Source organism: the organism of the source record quoted next, unplaced genomic scaffold, assembly GCF_019419815.1.
Source record: "Pyrus x bretschneideri cultivar Hongxiangsu unplaced genomic scaffold, Pyrus_bretschneideri_v1 Contig55, whole genome shotgun sequence".
In the NCBI taxonomy this organism is placed as follows: Eukaryota; Viridiplantae; Streptophyta; class Magnoliopsida; order Rosales; family Rosaceae; genus Pyrus; species Pyrus x bretschneideri.
The window spans coordinates 2,748,875-2,769,734 of NW_025999793.1; the positions used below are offsets into that span (position 1 = coordinate 2,748,875).

Sequence of the window (20,860 nt, forward strand, 5' to 3'; positions counted from 1 at the left end):
TGAAAATTCTGATGCAAGATCCATTTCCTGTCGCTTCCCAATCAAATCAAATACAAATGTATATGATTGACTTAACTAACAACAAGGAAGAAAACCCAGAAATGTAAAACCAATTAGCAACAAAATCCGATAGAAAACCGATTGCAGGAAAGAAGAGAGAGAGAGAGAGAAGAAGGGGAGAAGTTGCAAAGAAAGAAGATGTTGGAGGAGCAAAGGAGGTTAAGTAACTCAACGGAGAATTGGGGAAGCTTTTGAGTGGGTTTCCAGTGAGGGATGTCGAGTTTGTAAGTGAGCGATGCTTGTTGTAGCCAGAGAGAGAAGATGGGATGTTTGTGAGGGATGTGGGGATGCAAGGTTTGCATCGTGTCCAGAGAAAGAAGAAGGGGGAGATATTGAAGAGAGAGAGAAGTCAGGTGGCATCATTTCCTAACTGCCTTGCATTACAAACCGACGCCGCCAAAGTTTTAAAAAAGGAAATATTAGAATGTCATGCATCTTTTTTACAGTTGTTAGATTAAATATTTATTTATTTATTTATTTAAAATATTTGATTAAGATGCTTTGATCAATTGCCATCTCAATAATTTTTTATTTATTTAATCCTGATGTCATTAATTTAAATGCATTTATATAGAGGCATAAGGTAGCTTAGCAACTAATTGCCTATAATATAGGAATTTAATTTTGTCAATCCCCTTCTACGCATTAAATGATTTTTTTTAATAAAATAAAATAAAAAATTAATTAATTAATTCCTCATTACCTTATTATCAGAATTAAAAAAAAAAAAATCTCTTTCTATTAAAAATGTCTCAATAAAAAGTTTTCAATACATATTTTTTCACGTATAGATATATAAAAGATATACTTAAAACTTATGGTACATTTGAGAACAAAAGTATCCACTTTTGATATGTTTAGATTTCAAATGTATTGAGAAACCAAATGTACCAAAAATTCAAATGTACCATAAAACCAAGTGTACCCATTGTTATGTAGCCCTTTTGGTACGTTTAGATTTCAAATGTACAGAGAAATCAAATGTACCAAAATTTCAAATGTACCATAAAACCAAATGTGCCCATTGTCAGGTAACCCTTTTGGTACGTTTAGATTCCAAATGTACCAAAAGACCAAATGAACAAAAAAATCACAAATGTACAACAAAACAAATGTCTCTATTAGATAACCCTTTTGGTACATTTACATTCCAAATGTACCGAGAAATACAAAAAATCAAATCCACTATAAAACTAAATGTGTCTATATTATAGGTAAATAGACGTAGCTATATAATCAAACAAATCTTTATTATGTGTTGGGTCATCTAAATAATAAAATTTGACAATTTTTTTTTACAAATATTCTACTATATTCACAAAAAAAAAAAAGTAAAATTATAACAAACAATAAAAAAATGCATAGAGATGGATAATAAATGCATAAATATAGGGATAAGAGGAAAAGAAAAAAAAATGTCCAGGAAGAGTCATGAAAAACTAAAATTCTAAACGAAATTGAACTTATGTGAAAAATTGAAATTAATAACCAAAATTTTAGGAAAATGTTTGATCAAATTTTCAAAAGGAGTGTATATTTAGTCTAAAAAATTAAAAAACGAGGCGCTTATATCAAGACGTCCCAATAAACAAATTGATGCTGCTGATTAATCGATCTTTAACAATTCGTTGCCATGACAAAATCTTAATTCTTCATTCACTCATTTGGGATTTTATTATCTAAATGGGTGTAAAGATGAATTTACATATTGAATCGAGTTTGTGAGGGTAGTTTAGGTAGTAAATTTGGGTTAAAGAGATATTAATTTTTTTAATAAAAATAATGTGGGTGTAAAGAGTAAGTTAGGTGTAAAAAGGATTATATAGTTCAAATAAAATTTCCCTTAGGATAGGCTAGTGTTTCTAGTTTGGTTTTAGACTTTTATACTTGAGCTTGAAATTGTGCTAGATTCTGTTAAATTAGACTAATATTTTACTTTAATTTGGCTTCAAAAATGAATACCCAAAATAAATAAAAAAATTTAAATTAATATACATTTAATTCGGTTTGGTTTGATTTTCAAACTACTGAAACCAAAATTGACCAAAAAGAATTCAGTATGGTTTGGGTTTTTTAATTCGGTTCCTATTTTTGCTTCGGTTGGGTGTTCAGTTCGGTTTTTTTAAAAATATTTAATTTAATTTAATTTTTTGTTCTTGTTTTTGTTTTTTTAATTTTTTATAACCCTTTTTGGCTTCAGATTATTATGGAAAAACATGTGGAGTGTATTAAGATAAATTTTAATTGAAAAAGTCCAAATCTTACAGTTGCCAAGTCCAAATCTTATAGATGACAAGTTCAAATCTAACTCCACCAAGTGTTGATTTGTTTAAAATATTGTTATTAAAAAATTCTTTTGGAGAACCAATCTAGTTGATAAGGACAAGATTTAAATATAATTACACTAGTTTTTCTGCATGCGCTTTGTGCATGCAAAAGACATTTTTTACATCATGGCGCGCTATGCGCGGCATTCAAAGTTTTTTTTTTCCTTTCACATCTATGCATACGTAAGGACATCTTTACTACAAAAACAATTCATACTTGTTCTTCATGCCTTGCGCGTGCGAAAGTCCTTTTTTACATCGTGCGAAAGTCCCTCTATCTTTTACTTTAGATTAATCCATAATATGGAATTTATCTATTGGTTTCTTCCTTTGTTAGGCTTTTATTGATTAAGGGCGCTGCGTGGCCCTAAAATCTTTTAAATATCCGATGTTTATTTGTAATCTAGCTCTAGCTCTCTCTATTTTTACTTTAGATTAATCCATAATGTGTAATTTCTCTGTTGATTTCTTCTTTTATTTTCTATTGGTAGCAAATTTTCACATTTATCTTCTTGTCATATTATATTCTACATGTAAAAGCATAATTAAGATTATTAAAAAGAATTTTTGTTAGAACGCCAGTCATAGGTCTCTTGTGCGTATTAAAACAAACAATGATACAAACCAAATCAAATAGTCTGTAAAGAAAAGGAAAAACCACCCCAATTGAATACATTGAGCAACAAAATTACATGAAAAAGCTAGCATATAAAAAATAACACACATCAACCAACGAAGCAAAGCTCACATTGTTTACAAAAAAAGTCCTCGAGATGCTTTGGTGCATTCTGTATCCTTTTTTGCTGCTTCAAATCCTTGGTGAATTAATGGTTCCTCATGAAACTACAAATTCTTTGTTTTGCTACTTCACATTGTTTGCAATCAAACTATAAGTAAACTTTTATTTTCCCAGAAACCATAAGTAAACATTTATACTAAATTAATTAAAATTAATTCATGGACAGGAGGAAAAAAATTTTAAACGAAGTTACCCAAAAGAATGGAACTATTTGTTACCCCTCTTCCGTATTTTTCCTGTGAAACCACCAACTCATATATTGAAAACGCATCATTCACTGGGGGTTCACCAATCACCCCTATATATTTGATCAAATCTGGAGTTAATGATAACAAGGGAAATTAAAAATAAATCAAACATCAAAGTAATATACCTGAGAGTGAAGACGATTTAGTTTTTGCGGGAAAGGAATAAAACCAATTGCAACTGCTAATTGCAGTTTCAAATTTGAACGCCAATTTTTTTTTTAACGTGTTAAAATTATAACCGCTCAGTTTAGGAGAATAATTATCTTTTATTTTTTAAAATAGGAAGATAATTATCCAGCTTTTTCTCCACCCATCTTCCCACGTTGGTTTTTTATCTCTAATCTCTAATATTAGAAAGCCAGAAGTCAAGTTTTGTGTCTCAAGGCTTCACCAAAAATAATTGGACTAAAAAGCCCTTTAAACAAAAAAATCCAAAACTGAATGAAAATAATAGAAACAAATTTACAAGGGCAATTTTGTCACAAACAAATAGAAAATTTGGAATAAAAACAACAAATCATCTCTCCTAAAATGGAGGAGTTGATCAGCACATTCCCTTTCTCTCCTTATTATCTTTTATTAACAAATTTTAATTTTTCTGACAAAATTGCCCTTGCGCTTTTATATGTATCAAATTCTATCGGTTTTAGATTTTTTTTTTGTTTTAGGGGTGTTTTAGTCCAAAAGTTTGGTGAAGCCTTGAGACACCAAAGTAGTCTTCTTGCTTTCTAATATTAGAGATTAGAGATTAGAGATACAAATTGAAGGTGGATGAATAAATTGGTTATAAACATATCATTTTCAAGATTTAAACCTGCCTCTATTACATTATTTAACCATAAAACATGTAGAGACACACCAAAACTTGGCCTAAATTGTCCCCGCGCACGCAAGTAAGTGTGAAATCCTGCCATCGAGTTTCATTATTCAATTTTTGCGTTTCATATTTACATGATTTTATTTTAGTTTCTTTAAAATTGGATCTTCGGTTGGTAAGTTAAAAGTTTGATTTTCTATAGTTAGCCAATAAAAATCTATAACTTTTAGGGGGTCACTCTTGGACTTGTTGGATAGAGCTCGATTTCATGAGCATGAAGGTGAAAAACCGTTCGCAAAACGAAGTTTTAACAAGGAAGATATAAGCAAACAAGGGCAAGGAAAAAAAAATTATAACCTGGATTGTCTATCATAAAAAAAATCCGATCGATTTGGAACCAGGCTTATTATTTTTAGAAACCCAGCTAGCGAGTTAACCCATTGACCGGGTTTCACTGCCCCATTCACTAGGCAAAATTTCAACACGTTTTCGACGTGATGTGACAGCTTCAGTAACGCCATCACTTGGGGTACTCCTCTCACCACCACGAATAAAAGCCACCAAACTTCACCCTGATCGACCATTAGTCTTGAAAATTTTAAGTTTTGGCGGTCTGCGATCTCGCCCTTTCTATTGTAAATGACAGTGACCACCACCACTATCGAGAAGCCTTCGATGTCTAGAGAAAAACCCTAGCTTTGGATTGGACGTTAGTGCAGCAGTGGCACAACGAGTTTCCTAACTACCCAAGGCTTTTCCAGTGAATTTTGCCGTTTTTTGTCACAACCAACCTCCAACAAAGGTATAACACTTACTCCCCTTGTTGTGAGCTACATTTTGGAATTGATTGGATTCTGGCAAAGGTTGGTTGGCCCATCGCCGTGTACGGTGTGTGTGGCATGATGACCTAATTTGTCTTCGTAAGCTAAATTTAATGTCCTGAACCCTTTTCTACTGTCCATTTGACAAGATTTGACCATTTGAACATAATTCAATAATTGACTGCTACTTGACCTTTGTTGTAGGTGTTGATCCGACAGTTGGATCATTATGGAACTGTAGTATATGTTGTTGTTGAAGTAATGTACTAATGCTCTTAAGAACTTATGGATCGAAAATCCGAGGTGCAGATCCATCATATTGGAATATTTAGGTTATTGACCTTAGCAGGAATGACTTTGATCGGAGGTTAACTTTTGGTCAACATGTCCCTAGTCATTCTAGAATATTGAAGTTAATATTACTATATAGCTGATACAGCCTAGTGGGCCTACCTTGGTCTGCATGCCATCTTGGGTGATGTGCATCTTGGGTTGTATGCAAGTGGCACCTTACCTTCATTTAAGTGCTTGTTGGGTTTCTTGATGAATGTATTCTATAAATAGTAAGCTAAATAATGTTTGTATACTTTGATGGGCTTTGACTGACTTCTGGGCCTTAAGTTGGCGTGCTTTCGAGATCGCATTTGCGTTGGACATGATGTGAGTGGTTTGTTTACCGTCCTTAGACTACCAAAATGCGTATATGCCTCTATGTATGTCCTATTGAAGTTAGCATTGCCATGTAATATGAGATAGAGATAAAGATACTGGTAATGCGTGGTTGCTAGTATAAAATAATGAGTCAGGGACTCAATTTGAATTTTTAATATAACTAGTAATTAAGGGAATCCTTTGTGGTGTTTGTATGACAAGATGCTTGGTTGACACGTTGAACCGATAGTGGATGTGATTATTATGTATATCATGTTGGGTTGATGTATGGTTTATGACGAGTGATAATGTGATTGCATCATGTAGCAATATGGTACATGGATGGTCCTACTTGGTTAATTCACATTGGGGGACCATGCAATTATATGCATGCCTATGGTTTTGCTTGGTTAATTTGCATTGGGAAGCCATAAGCTTTCTAAAAGTGATCATCCTTGGTAAATCTGCAATTGGTGACCACTTCCAAGTTGGATTCCATTGAATTTGTCTGGAATCTTACTTCATATATGGTTTTTTTTATTTGGTCTGAAAACTCTATATTCTGTTATAGAGTTGAAACTTCTCATGCAACCATATATGAAGTAAGATCTAGACCTTATAACAATCCTTTCGAATTACTTTCTAGTAATCCGGTAATAAAGGCAATCGGCGGTACAGAGATTTCCAAACCAATTCAATGGAATCCAGGTTTTTCAGACCAACTCTGTTATAGAGTTCCAGCCCTTGTGAAACCAGACCTGGATTTTTTTTCGTTCCTCCCCATTTATTTATCAGTTATAGAGTTGAAACTTATGGTAAAGTGATGCAGTGACGGTCACGGTATGAACGGACAACTCTTTGCGGGGCAAAAATTGACCGCAAATCTAGTAATTTTCAATTGAAAGAAGAATCCTTTTGAATTTTGATTTCCTGTAATTATGGCCTTCCCATGTTAAAGTCTAATGTAAAAAAATCTGAATATGATGACTTCACGATGTTATAAATATTAAATGATCTAGTGATATTCATTTTTACTTGTAAGTGAGAGGTTTTAGGTTCGGTTCTCGTCACATGCGAATTTGAACCACATTATTGCTAGTCTATTATGAGGCTAAGCCCACCATCTCTCCGTTAGTGTAGATAATATCATTTGTTCAAAAAAAAAAAAAAACTACATATTTTTTTCCTGAAAAAAATGTCTTAACTCATTAAATTTTGATAATTTAGTGTATCACATACAAGTTTTTAAAATGTAAATTGTTTCTGATTATTTGATTTAAGTTGCAATGGTCTACTTAAGTCAATAGATTCAAATGTAGGGCCTCGATTCAATCCATCTATGTATGACTTCGATTGTAGCCAAGTGTCATGCCATTGTTGATGACCGTGTGTATGGCTTAGATTGGATTTAGCGCAAAGGTGTAAGAGAATGTCTTGCTAATTTGTGCTCTGCAATGGATTGAGCCGCACCTTTCCTTACACAGAAATATACAAAACTTTCGTTCTTCGTTCTTTGAGTTTTTCTTTAGTCTTATTTCCCAATCCATAACTTAAGAAAACAACATCAAATACTAAAAACCAACACAAGTCACGTAATTTAAATTGAAAAAAAAATTAAATAGCTTACAACCTAGTAGAAGGGAAGAATTTGGAGGTTTTAATGAACTTAAGGATATTTGTTTGAAAAAAATATCATTAAGGAACTTAATTTTTTAAATGGTAGGATTATGAGAGATATGTTGAAAAGTGTGTAATTAAGGAAATGAGCTCAAATAAAAACTAAAAACTATTTTTAACTTCTATTTACTTTGAAGATTTTGTTTTTGTTCATTTTTCTTTGTTTTCTTCATTCCCTTCCACCAGTATTCTTCATCCCTCATTTTCGCCTCCACTCTTCTTCATCCCACATTTCCTCCAAATAATTTCTCCATAACTCAAACACATTAAAATGAAAACTAAAAATAGAAAACATTTTGATTATCTCACAAATATGATCTCACATTTCCACCATATAATTTCCCTTTATATTTATGGAATAGTTATTAGCACTTGCTCTTTAAATATATAGATTTGACAAACCGGCGTTATATCTATCAAAGACAAGGAGCACGAATTGCTTGGTCACAAGCCAGTAATTTCTTTCTAATTAATATGTGTAGTAGATTACCATGAGAAGTTTTCCACAAACATTCATCGTTTCAGCCAAATAATGTAACTTAGGTTTTTCTTGGTTGAGGCAATAGTAGAACTTCAAGCTAGGCAAGTAATTATGCAACTTTGATCATAGCATGCATGTCTTACTAGCAAGTTACCAAAATTTATTTTAAATAAAAATAGTGAATTCTTGATCAATTGAAATTTACCGTCCACCATGCCAGTGGAAGATATATACAAATGATCGATCATCACTTATTTATTCATTTTCTTAATTCTTAATAACATAGCTTATCTTCTTAGATATATCCATCAGCAAAAACTGCTAGAGTGGTTGTTGATTCTTCCATAGCTAGTACGGCTTCTCCCCAACATAGTTGCCTGGGGGATCATAGTTGCATCCAATGAAGGTACCCCCACTGCTGCACCTCACTTTTGCGCACCCTACACGAGCCGAGTTACGCCAAACCACCTGTGTATAATGCCCACACACCTTTCCATCAGCACACGAGTTCGACTCATAATTGTAGTCGGCTTTCTCCGCCACCCACATGTCCACAGCCGCCGTTCCTGACATGTCAACACTGCTCATGGCAAGGTTTTCGCCGTACGGCCCACCGGAGTGCACGAGATTGCAGTCGCCAACGTGTTGGTTGGCGTAGTTTTGTGCATAGCCTGCTACATTGTCATCCCACGTCAAGGGACCAACGCCTACTGCTGCTCGAGCGGCGTTGTGGGAATTGAGGTAGTCTTGGGGTGTGTCTTGGGCATGAGAGGATTGGATAAGGACTGAGCCTAAAATGAAAAGGAGAGCTAGGGAAATATTGCACAACCCCATGTTAATGGTTTGTTCTCTTTGTGGATGGGCAAATGAGATGTTATGGTGCGGAGTATTTATAATAGCGGGGAACGGTAAATGTTAATATTATGAGCTCTGAGAAATTGAGGCTGTGGAAATTTATTTGCATGACTATCAAAGTTGAACGTTCACATTACGTTATCAACTGAAGAAACCAAACCGTCGCCGAACTGATAAAACAAAACCCTACTTCTATATTTCTTTACTTACAACGGCTTACTTTTACAAGTCAAATTTATGAGAGGATTAACTTTTTTTAGTACTAGAAGCGATACTCTACATAGTCTAGACGAGGATGAAGAGAGTTTGAACTAGGAAAGAAGATCTGAACCACTATGAGAATCTACCACTTGCATGAGAAGTACGAAGATTAATCAAACTTTCTCGAGGTAATTAAATTGTCAGTATAACAAAAATAAGCAATCGCAACAGCAAAAATGTGGCTACTGCTGGAGTAACAATAATATCGATCACTAACCTAGATATTATGTTGCTATGTAATACTTTAATTTCCCGATATTTGGTAACACAATTAACAATCCCTTGAAACCTTTGAAATTCATGTTGATGATGCAACATTGGAACAAATTGGAACTAATTGCTTTGGTAAATAAGCAGATCTGCTTCTTCGAATTGCGTTTGTCAATATCTGTTTACTTCTCTTTTACAAAAGTACATGATCGATGCATGTAGGAAACGTATATGTTTATCTGTTGAAGGAGAGGTCTACAAAGCCTTCCCGTCAATTTCGGGGAACAAATTGATCGTAATTGTTGGATTCATGTATGCAGTAAACTTTGAAAAAGAAAATTAAGTACGATGTGGAAAAGCATATTCTATTCACTGTTGCAATACGTGTGGCATACGGGTCTTCTCTGAAGTTTTATTTTCTTGAAACAATTATGTTTTGGATGTGGAAATCCAACTAAACCACACAATCACCTAACCATAAATTTGGTATTATTGGTTTTGAACTCCTCTTTAGGAAAACCGAATTTAAGACTTTCAATTTACAAGTTAGGAAAAAATGAATACCACTATATTGTAACAGTAGAGGCACAAGTCTTCTTTCAATTAAAATAAAATAGAATATAATGAACCTCTCATTTTTTCCCCTAACATTATAGAGGAGAATAATTGAGTTAAGTCACACAATTGTTAGGGTTCAAGATTTTTGTATATGAATTTCGTTGTAGTAATTGAGAGAATAAAGGACTGCATTTTCTGAGAATGAAAGATGTAGTTGTTAAACTAAACTCAAAATACTAGGAATTGTTCCAGCAATCAAACCACAACAAGTCTGTTTAAATCAAGAACGAGAAGAACATGACTAACCTGTAGATGAGGAAGATGATGTAGAAACCATCATCACACAAAACTTCTCTCTTGCAAGATCTCGATGCTTAATCAAACAATAGGTATTTGATTCTCAATAGAGTTAGTATCTTGTGAGAGCAGCAGCCTATGTTATTTATACTGCGAAAAACAACTTGATTGCCCTATTACAATCCTATAAGGAATACTAAACCATAATCCTTATCCAAGCATGAGTCTTAATCCGAGTAAGTTGATGAGTCTCAATTCTATAAAATAGAACAACTCCAATTACGCACAGACTTCTTCATATTAATTCAAAACACTTTAATCATCATTACAAGTCTTACAAGAATCACACTCACACTCTAACATACTCTCACTTGAGTGTAATTCATTCTTGTAAATAACCACTTCGAATTATTATTAAGGTGATCACGCAAGTCTGATACATAATGTCCATACCATAGATACAACCAGCACACATGTTTCAAGACATCTGAATTTACAACCTCCTCTGTAACTCATCATACATAATCAATTTGTATATCACAAATATCCAATTCATGTTTTTAGCAATGCATCTCAACTTATGAATAAATCAAAAGTTTACTCCCACTCATATAGGCCATTACCGATATAAGAAATATCAGTTTAAAGTTAACAGCAAATCTATTAACATTAACAGTTACTCCAAAAAATATGAATAACTCAACCATAACTCATCTAATAGCTTTATCAAAATAAATTTGACTCAAGAGCCGTCTTATTGAATTATGTAAATCGTTTTATCTTTGAACAACAAATCACAGAATTATTTGGAAAAATTAAACCAAAAGAAAAACATCAACTAACTGCAAAAACAAAAAATAAAGCTAGCTAAATTAACTAGAAAAACTTAGCTTCCAGAACCATTTTGCAGCAATCTTTCCCTTTTGAAAAGTCTTCTATAGCATACTCCCATTGGCTTGAACAAAATTTTGAGAACTGTAACAATTACTCCCACTTTTCAAAAGAACTTATCACTCCCATTCGAGCAACATGAGTCTTAAACACTCCATTAGGCAGAGCTTTAGTCATAGGATCCACAATCATGTGTTCCACTATGATTTCTCCCGCCTTCACCTTTTCTCTTACTTTAAAAATTCCAGATCCAGCAACCTAGAGGGTGAAGTTCTCTTGTTTTTTTTTAGAGAAAAACACAGCTGCACTATTATCACAAAACATCTTCACTGGTCTTTGAATAGAATCAACCACTTTTAAATCGTCAACAAAATTTCTAAGCCATACTGCCTATTTCATTCCCTCGAAACAAGCAACAAATTCTGCTTCCATATTAGATTTAGACACAATGGTTTGCTTGGCACTCTTCCATGAAACTGCACCTCCATTAAGCATAAATATGTAACCCCCAGTTGACTTCCTTTCATCCAAATCTCCAGCAAAATCAGAATCAGTGTAACCAACAATTTCCAGTGCATCTTCTCTGCCATAAACCAGCATATAACTCTTAGTTTTTTGCAAGTATCTCAACACTTTCTTAGCAGCCACCCAATAAGCTTCTCCCGGATTAGATTGAAACCTTCCAAGTAATCCTACTATAAAAGCAAGATCAGGTCTCGTGCAAATGTTGGCATACATAAAACTTCCCACTAGAGATGCATATGGCTTTGAATCCATTTTTCTTTTCTCCAGCTTGTTCCTAGGACATTGTTCTCGAGAAAACTTATCGTCTTTGTTAACAGGAACATCAGCACAATTACAATCTTCCATGTTAAACCTTGCCAAAACTCTCTCAATGTAACCCTTTTGTGAAATACCTAGAAGCCTTTTCTCTCTGTCCCTAGTGATCTCAATTCCTAGAACATAGTGTGCTTCCCCCAAGTCTTTCATTTCAAAGTTTAAACTAAGCATAGCCTTTGTTTCTTGCAATAGTTGCATATTCGAACTCGCTATCAAAATATCATCTACATAGAGCACTAGGAAAATGAATTTTGATCCCTTGACCCTGAGATAAATGCAGTCATCCAACTTGTTTTCAATGAAACCATGTGCAGTCACAACTTTGTCCAATTTGAGAAACCACTGCCTAGAAGCTTGTTTAAGTCCTTAGATTGACTTGTTAAGCTTACAGATCAAATTATTCTTCCCCCTTTCAATAAAACCAGTTGGTTGACTTTTAAAAATGTCTTCTTCTAATTCACCATTCAAGAAGGCAGTCTTGACATCCATTTGATGAAACTCCAAATCGAAATGAGCTGATAAAGCCATAATAACCCTCATTGAATCCTTTGATGAAACTGGAGAGAAAGTGTCACTAAAATCAATTCCTTCTCGCTGAGTAAAGCCCTTTGCCACTAACCTAGCTTTATACCCTTTTATTCTTCCTTGAGCATCCCTTTTAGTCTTGTAAACCCATTTGGAGCCAATGAGTTTGGTGTTAGGTCGTGACTCAACTAAGGTCCATACATTGTCCTTAGACATAGATTCCAATTCTTCTTCCATTGCTTTCTTCCACAAGGCAGCTTGAGGACTTGACATTGCTTAAAAATAAGATAATGGATCATCTATGTCACCCAGATCGAATTCACTTTCTTGAAGATATACATAATCATTGGAACTGGTTGGCTTTTTTATTCTCGATGATTGCCTCAAAGGTTGTTGCTGTGATTAGATATCTTGTAGTTGTACCTCATTATTAGTTGTATCACTGTGATCTACTGATTCATTTTGCAAAATAGTTTCAGCCATAAGGGTATCATCATCCTTGATTGGTATCTGTACTTGAGGAAATATTGGAATTTCCCAGTAATTACTTGTTGAGGAAGTAACTTCAGTTTGTTCCAGTTCTTCAAAGACAAACTCATCAGTCGCCAAGTCTGCAACATCTTGATCTTCAATAAAAACTGCATTATGTGTCTCTTGTATTCTTGAGTGAGATTGTGGACAATATAACTTAAATCCCTTGGATTTCTCTGAATATCCAACAAAATAGCAAGTTGAAGTTCTAGCATCCAGCTTCTTTTCATTAGGATTGTAGAAACGCCCCTCAGCTTTATATCGCCAAATATGGAAATGCTCAAAACTTGGTTTTCTTCCAGTCCATGCCTCAAAAGGTGTCACATTCACAGCTTTAGTTGGAACCCTGTTCAATATATAGTTGGCGGTTTTAAGAGCCTCACCCCATAGGAAACCATGCAATTTGGACCTTGAGATCATGCTCCTAACCATCCCAATCAGAGTCCTATTTCTTATTTCTGAAACACCATTTTGTTGTGGTGTTCCAGGTGTTGTGTACTGTGCCACTATGCCTTGCTGTTCAAGATAAAGAGCAAATAGACCCTTCTGTTGTCCGGCCTCTGTATACCTGCCAAAATACTCACCACCCTTATTTGATCTAACAATCTTAATGTCCCTATTTAATTGCTTTTCAACCTCAGTCTTAAAAATTATGAAACAATTAAGAACTGCTGATTTTTCACTAATGAGGAAAGTATAACCATATCTTGAGAAGTCATCTATGAAATTCACAAAATAGTAGTTTCCACAGATGGTTTTAACATGAAAAGGACCGCATACATCAGTGTGCACAATTTCTAAAAGATTTTGACTCCGTTTTGACTCAAATTTTCTCACATTTGTCAACTTACCTTTCATACAATCAACACATTGTTCTGCATTTTTGAAATCACGTGAAGGGATCAAATTTGTTTTAAACAGCTGCAAAACTCTTTCTTTTGAAATGTGTCCCAACCTTTTATGCCACAAAATATAAGAAACTTTAGATTCATGCATCCTTTTAATATTAACATTCATAACAGGTAAGGATGTTTGATCAACAATGCATTCCAATTTCCATAATTCATCATGCATAAATGCTGATCCCAATAATGAATGCAATCTGTTTTTTCTAAAAAATTTGATGCTGTCATCATCCACAAGAAAAGAAAAACCTTGTTTGACTAATTTTGATGCTGAAAGTAAGTTTCTCCTCATAGCTAGAACATAAAGCACATCTCTTAATTTCAATATAAAACCCGATTTTAGTTTAAGTCTTATGACCCCAATGGCCTCTACATTCACTTTTGTGCCTTCACCTACAAAAACATTGTAAGAATCTTTACTTGGTTGTTTTTGTTTTTGAAAACCATGCAATGTATTTATAATGTGTACAGATGATCCAGTGCCAAACCACCAGGAATCTATAGGGATTTCAATCAGATTAGACTCCACACAAACATAGACATCAGTTCTACCTTTACTCTTCAGCCAGTCCTTAAATTGTTCACAATCTTTTCTATAATGACCCTTGAGTTTGCAATGATGACACTTGATTTAAGAGACATCCTTAATTTTGACATTAAGATTGTTATATTTAAAGGCTTTAGTATTTGTAGCATACTTACCAAAAGATTTAGAGGCCTTACCAGAAGCAATAATGGTCTCCTTGTTCCTAGCTTGCACAAAATTGATAGCTTCAACCTCCTTGCCTTTTTCCTGTTTTTGACGAGTCTCCTCTTGAACACACCAAGCTATCAACTCATCAACAGTCCATGTTTTGTCCTGAGTATTGTAGGACACCTTTAATTGGCTGTACTTTGTAGGAAGTGCCTGTAGTATCATGAAGACTAGTTGTTTTTCCCCAATGTTGACGTCCATAGAGTTGAGTTTCTCTGCAACATTAGTCATATTCATGATGTGGTCCCTAAAGGAAGCATTCCCATCAATCTTGTAGGTTGTTAGCATAGACATATACTGACTAAGTTCCGCCTTCTCGGATTCTTTGAACTTATTTTCAATGGCCTTGAGGTAGTTAGTTGCAAGATCTTGTTTCTTAATTCCCCCTCTCACAGTATCTGTCATCCCACTTTCAAGGATAGAAAGAGCAATTTTGTTGGCTCTTGTCCACCTTTCATGCTCATTTTTCTTGGACTTAGTACTCTTATTTGTCAATTTTGGGGGTTGAGGCATGTCAAGTGCAATGTCAAATTCATTCAAAGTCAACATCAACCCTATTTCTCTTCTCTACTTCTTGTAATTGATTCCTCCAGTGAGGATGGGAATACTAGCCAGATTTAGAGTCTTTAGAGAAACTATAGATGAACAATAATGAAATCACAAAATAGAACTTAAAGTTCCTGATTTCAATCTACTTTCACTGAATGTTTCAATGTGGAGTCAATTTAGTCATATATATAGTCCCTTCATGATATATGAAAAGCATACATAGATTAAATAACTCAACATCGATCATTAACTCATCATATTATTAGGATAGTCACAATACCATATCCGACATGAATCCAAGAAAACAATAGTCATCAATCAACATTCAGATGAAGGGGAAATTTAAGAAGTCACAAAAAGGTAAACAAGTGAATCTTAAATAACAAAATGTCATTCATTCCATCATGTGATTTCTCAGAAAATTTTAAAAAATTCAAGAAGAGAATTTCTGATGTGAATCACCCAGATAACAAAATGCTAAATTTTAATAAGAGATTACCTTTGTAGAATATGATAGTTAGCGGAAGCATAAATATAATGTTATTGAATCACTTGTCGTCAAGAAATAAAGGAATTAGAGAAAGAATTCTCCAGGTCGAAGCCATTCAGTACTAGAAAGTGTAAAGAACACCATACTGATGCAACGGTCAAAAATGAAAATCCTTTTTGATGTTTCTCTCTCCTTGTTCTAATGGTCAAAAGTTTAAAATATCTAATTAAGAGAAAATGACGTCATTTAAAAAAAATTTTTTTTTAAAAATTTTTCTCCTATCTTTCACCGTCTCCTTTGTTCTTAAGATCAACGCAGTTAACAATTGTTAATTAACAAAACAAATTCATCGAATTCAATTGCAAGAACTACAAGGCTCTGATACCACATGTTAAAATAAACTCAAAATACTAGGAATTGTTCTAGCAATCAAACCACAACAAGTCTGTTTATATCAAGAACGAGAAGAACATGACTAACCTGTAGATGAGGAAGATGATGTAGAAACCATCCTGACACAGAAACTTCTTCTCTCTTGCAAGATCTTGATGCTCAATCAAACAATAGGTATTTGATTCTCAATAGAGTCAGTATCTTGTAAGAGCAGCAACCCATGTTATTTATACTGTGAAAAACAACTTGATTGCCCTATTACAATCCTATAAGGAACACTAACCATAATCCTTATCCAAGCATGAGTCTTAATCCGAGTAAGTTGATGAGTCTCAATTCTATAAAATAGAACAACTCCAATTACGCACAGACTTCTTCATATTAATTCAAAATACTTTAATGATCATTACAAGTATTACAAGAATCACACTCACACTCTAACAGTAGTTGCAGAGAGAATGTTTAAAGGGACATCTATTGTACATGATTTAGTGTTATCTGCGAATGTCCTCAACGCAAGACTTTTACCTTAATTGTGATGGCATTATTAGCATTGGCATTCTTTTGGGCATAAAGGCTGCTACTTCAGCATCCTACGTCTGAGGGCAAATGTCACCTTTGGTAACAGCCTTGAGACGCACAAAAATCTGGAACACGATGGCCTGCATGTATTGGGATGTATTGGGATATATATTGGGTGGACGACCCTTATGATGCCATTCATCCCCCACCCTTAAGGAAATCCCATGGGAGGCCCACAAAAAATAAGAGAAAAGAGGCGGATGAACGTAAGAACGGGCGAAAGAGAAAGAGATCTTATGCATTATTATGCAAAATTTGTGGTACATTGGGTCAAAATGGAAGAAGGTGCCCAAATGGAAATCTTGAAACGATTCAAAGAAGAGGTGTGAATGTTGCAAGGGGAACGGGAAGAGCAAGCAGAGGAGTCAACGCACCAAGGAGAATTGGTAACACTAGGAGAGGAGGTCAGAATCTATTTTTCTACTACAATGTGATATTTTGTTTTTGTTTTTAGTTTTTACATATGAATTCATTCTTCACAATTTCATTTAATTTTGGTATTTATGTTGATAGTGCTATACGAGGGAATTCAAATTGGTGGCACTCATACAACAAGCCAAGAAATTGGAAGTCAAGCTCCTGAACCAAGTCAAAAGATTAATTAGAAGCCAAGCCAATGCAACAAACCAAGTTGTTGGCAATCAACCATTTTGAAGAAGTTGTTACAATTGGATTATGACTTTTATTTTATATTTTCGGTATAATATGATAATATTATGTTTGGTTGCGCATTGTTTCTAAATTTATCGTGTTAAGTTTTATTTTGAATTGTTACAACATGTTGAAAATATTAGATTGTTGAATTGTTCTTAAATCTATCGTGTTAAGTCTTATTTTGATTGTATATTGCTTTAATGCTTGAAGCACGTAGTCATAGGGTTAGCTGCATTCAGTGAATTGGTTGTTAGTAGAAGGGAATAATATTTTGAACAAGAAAAAGATGATCAATAAACATAGAGGGGAATTTTTTGTATCATGAAACACAAAGCCACTAGGCTAGTCTAATTGGAATAATATGATAAATATTATGTTTGAGGTGTTTGGCTGCAAGTGTATCATATTCCTAACTGGAATATCATATTTCTAATTGGAATATAAACAAGGTTAATTTTGTCATTTAAATTTTTTTTTTTTTGTTGTTGATGTCAGCATAAAACTTACAAACTCTAACTGAAGGGGTTTTGTGAAACGATTTTAAAATGTCAGGGGGTGTTTGTGATATGTTGAGAACCCGAGGGGGTGAAAACACAAAAAAACCTCAAGGGGTGTTTGTGTAATTAACCCGTTTTATTTTCTTGAAACAAATATGTTTTGGATGTGGAAATCTAACTAAACTACACAATCACCTAACCATAAATTTGGTATTATTTATGGTTTTGAACACCTCTTTAGGAAAGCCGAATTTAAGACTTTCAACTTACAAGTTTGAAGAAAATGAATACCACTATATTGTAGTAGTAGAGGCATGAGTCTTCTTTCAATTAAAATAAAATAGGATATTATGAACCTCTCATTTTTTTCCCCTAACATTATGGCGGAGAATAATTGAGTTAAGTCACACAATTGTTAGGGTTCAAGATTTTTGTATATGAATTTCGTTGTAGTAATTGAGAGAACAAAGGATTGCATTTTCTGAGAATTAAAGATGTGGTTGCAGAGAGAATGTTTAAAGGGATATATATTGTACGTGGTTTAGTGTTATCCGTGAATGTCCTCAACGCAAGACTTTTACCCTAATTGTGATGGCATTATTAGCATTAGCATACTTTTGGGCATAAAGGCTACTACCTCAGCATCCTATGTCAGAGGGCAAATGTCACCTTTGGTAACAATCTTGAGACACACGAAAATGTGGAACACGATGACCTGTATGTATTGGGATATAGTGTGGAAAAGTTGCTTTGTTGAAGTCGACATAATTTTTTTTTTAAGGCCTGTATGTATTGGGATATTGTGTGGAAAAGTAGTTGCTTTGTTGAAGTCCACATAATTTTTTTTTTAAATTTAAAAAATAAAATAAAATTGGAACCATGTATGTCTTTGGTTCCATACGAAAGTGTAGGACACCATGACCTGTATATATTAGGCAAGTGTGGTAACTATGGGATTGACCCTTCTTTCTTTTAAATTATTGTAATAATTTTGAATCATTCATCCTCCCCCTAATAATAATAATTTACAAAAAATTGGAACTATATTAGATCAGTCTTTAATCACGGAAGAAAATGTGGACACTACACCAGTATGTATTGGGATATATTGTAGAGAATTTGCTTTGTTAATGTCCGAATCGATTTAGGTACGACTATAGTTGTAATATCGTTAGTTGTCATTAGTATTACTATTTAGTGAAATTATTCTTCATTTGTTAGTGGGCAGGTCTCAGTTTAACCTTGAGTTCAAATCTGCTTGTCATGCCCCGATTCCAACATACGTCCAGGATCGACACATAACATCACTCAGTACTCGTATATCTAACTTACCCCGCCTCCAAGATATGGACAAGCACAAGAAAGATCCAATTGTGTAGTACTTTTTCGTATACTCTATGGTTACATCTAACCTCTTTGTTAGACTACCTTCATAGCCTCTGATGAGATCAAACCATTTGTAGTTCACCATTTGTTAAACTCTGAACTATTCGCCAAACACTTCCTAGCAGACAACATAGAGTACCACACTACATATCAACCATAAGCCAAACAAGAGTTGTCATCTTACCATTCACACACACATATGCTTTCCAACACCATTCATCAATCACATCAATCAATAACACATACAATACACCAAAATGCAGGGTTAGAGCGACACAGTTCGACAGAAGCCTACATCCTTGAAACTTTCTCAATTTAGACCAAATCCAACAAATCAACGTAGTCAAGGATGTGATTTTGGACCACTCAAAGAAATTCTAAAAAATTGGGTTTTGAACCACTCAACGGAACTGAAGTACCAAACGGGATTCTGGACCACTCAATGGAATCCAAACCAAGATACGATTCCAGACCATTCAACGGAATCGCGGAGTAGAAGGGATTCTGGACCTCTCAACGGAATCCAAATGGATACGATTTCGGACGACTCAACGGAATCTAGATGGAGCAGGGAATCAGACCACTTAACAGAATCCCAGCAGAACCTAGTTCCTAACCACTCAACGGAACCGAGTGGAAGTCTAAGAAACATAACAACAGCTCGAAGAAACAAGACATGAATCAAGTTACTCAATTTAGAATGGCTCAACGAAATGAGAAATGAAACAATGAAATGAGATATGAAACAAGCTTCGAAGCAACTGTTGGAAATGTGCCCTAAAACCAATCATATGATGATACTTTATGGACATTTCACATGTTAAACTAATCTAGTTTAATATTAAGGGCAAACATTATTGTTTGAGCCGTCTCATATAAATGTTATATGCTTAAACGATAAGTCCAAGGAATATGTGATTGGAAGAATGCGATCTAAAGAAGTTAGATTCATGAGACCATTTTTTCGTTGACACATCCTAAACGTTCCTGATCATAGGATTGTCAATTGGGCATTGACAGCCCGTTAAGATCAGTACGTGTTATGTCTTCTCTCAGGGAGAGTGACTAGTCTCGAGTCATTGGTGTGTGTGACATCAAGACAAGTACGTAGGTGCTCAATAGAGAATGAGTTCACTGAACACGATCAACGAAGAGTTCTCATATTCATGTCACATGAGAACTCATGGTTGGGATAATGCAAAATAGTCCTTTGACCTGAGGCATCACAGCTGTCTTATGGTTAGGTACTTGATCTTTGATTATGTCAAAGTCACTCTATCAGGGTGTCCACGGTATCGTCGGGGTTAAGCCACTTAGCCATGGAGGCAAGTGAATGCGCAACAAGGGATCTCTAACCTTCAAACCGTTTGAGGGAGAATACTCTATGATATGATTTAGAATCTCTGGCTAGAGTATGAATGAGATGTTGGAATGCGTTCCAGATCACATTCAAGGTAATCATATAAGTACAAGATTCACATTGGATAGTAGACATGAATAAACTATCAAACCAAACAATGTGGTCAAGAGTATTGTATTAGAGAAAGACCGTATTGCATTTGTAATCCTAAAACTGAATAGGTTCTCCACCTCTTCTGATTAGCTTGGGTAACCATGACATGTTGCTAGGCGTCAACCATGGTTTGTGGAAGCCCTAAAAGTGTATTATCACTAACGGGAGAATTGAAAGTAAGTTTCAATTCACAATCGATTAGAAAGAGTTTTTAATCGCCCACTGCCTCACTAAAAGGAACCTAATGGATCGTTCACCGAGTAAGGTAGAGTTTGAAGAAACAACGGA

The 20,860-nt window shown here is 34.5% G+C and overlaps 1 protein-coding gene across 1 annotated transcript; it reads right to left on the reverse strand.

Annotated features, from left to right (window-relative positions):
* Nucleotides 1-8,020: 8,020 nt before the first annotated feature.
* Nucleotides 8,021-8,765, reverse strand: LOC125470986 (pathogenesis-related protein 1-like). The gene has a single exon (XM_048570838.1). The coding sequence runs from the start codon at nt 8,713-8,715 to the stop codon at nt 8,230-8,232; it is 486 nt and encodes a 161-aa protein (XP_048426795.1). The 5' UTR covers nt 8,716-8,765; the 3' UTR covers nt 8,021-8,229.
* Between the last annotated feature and the right edge of the window lie 12,095 nt (nt 8,766-20,860).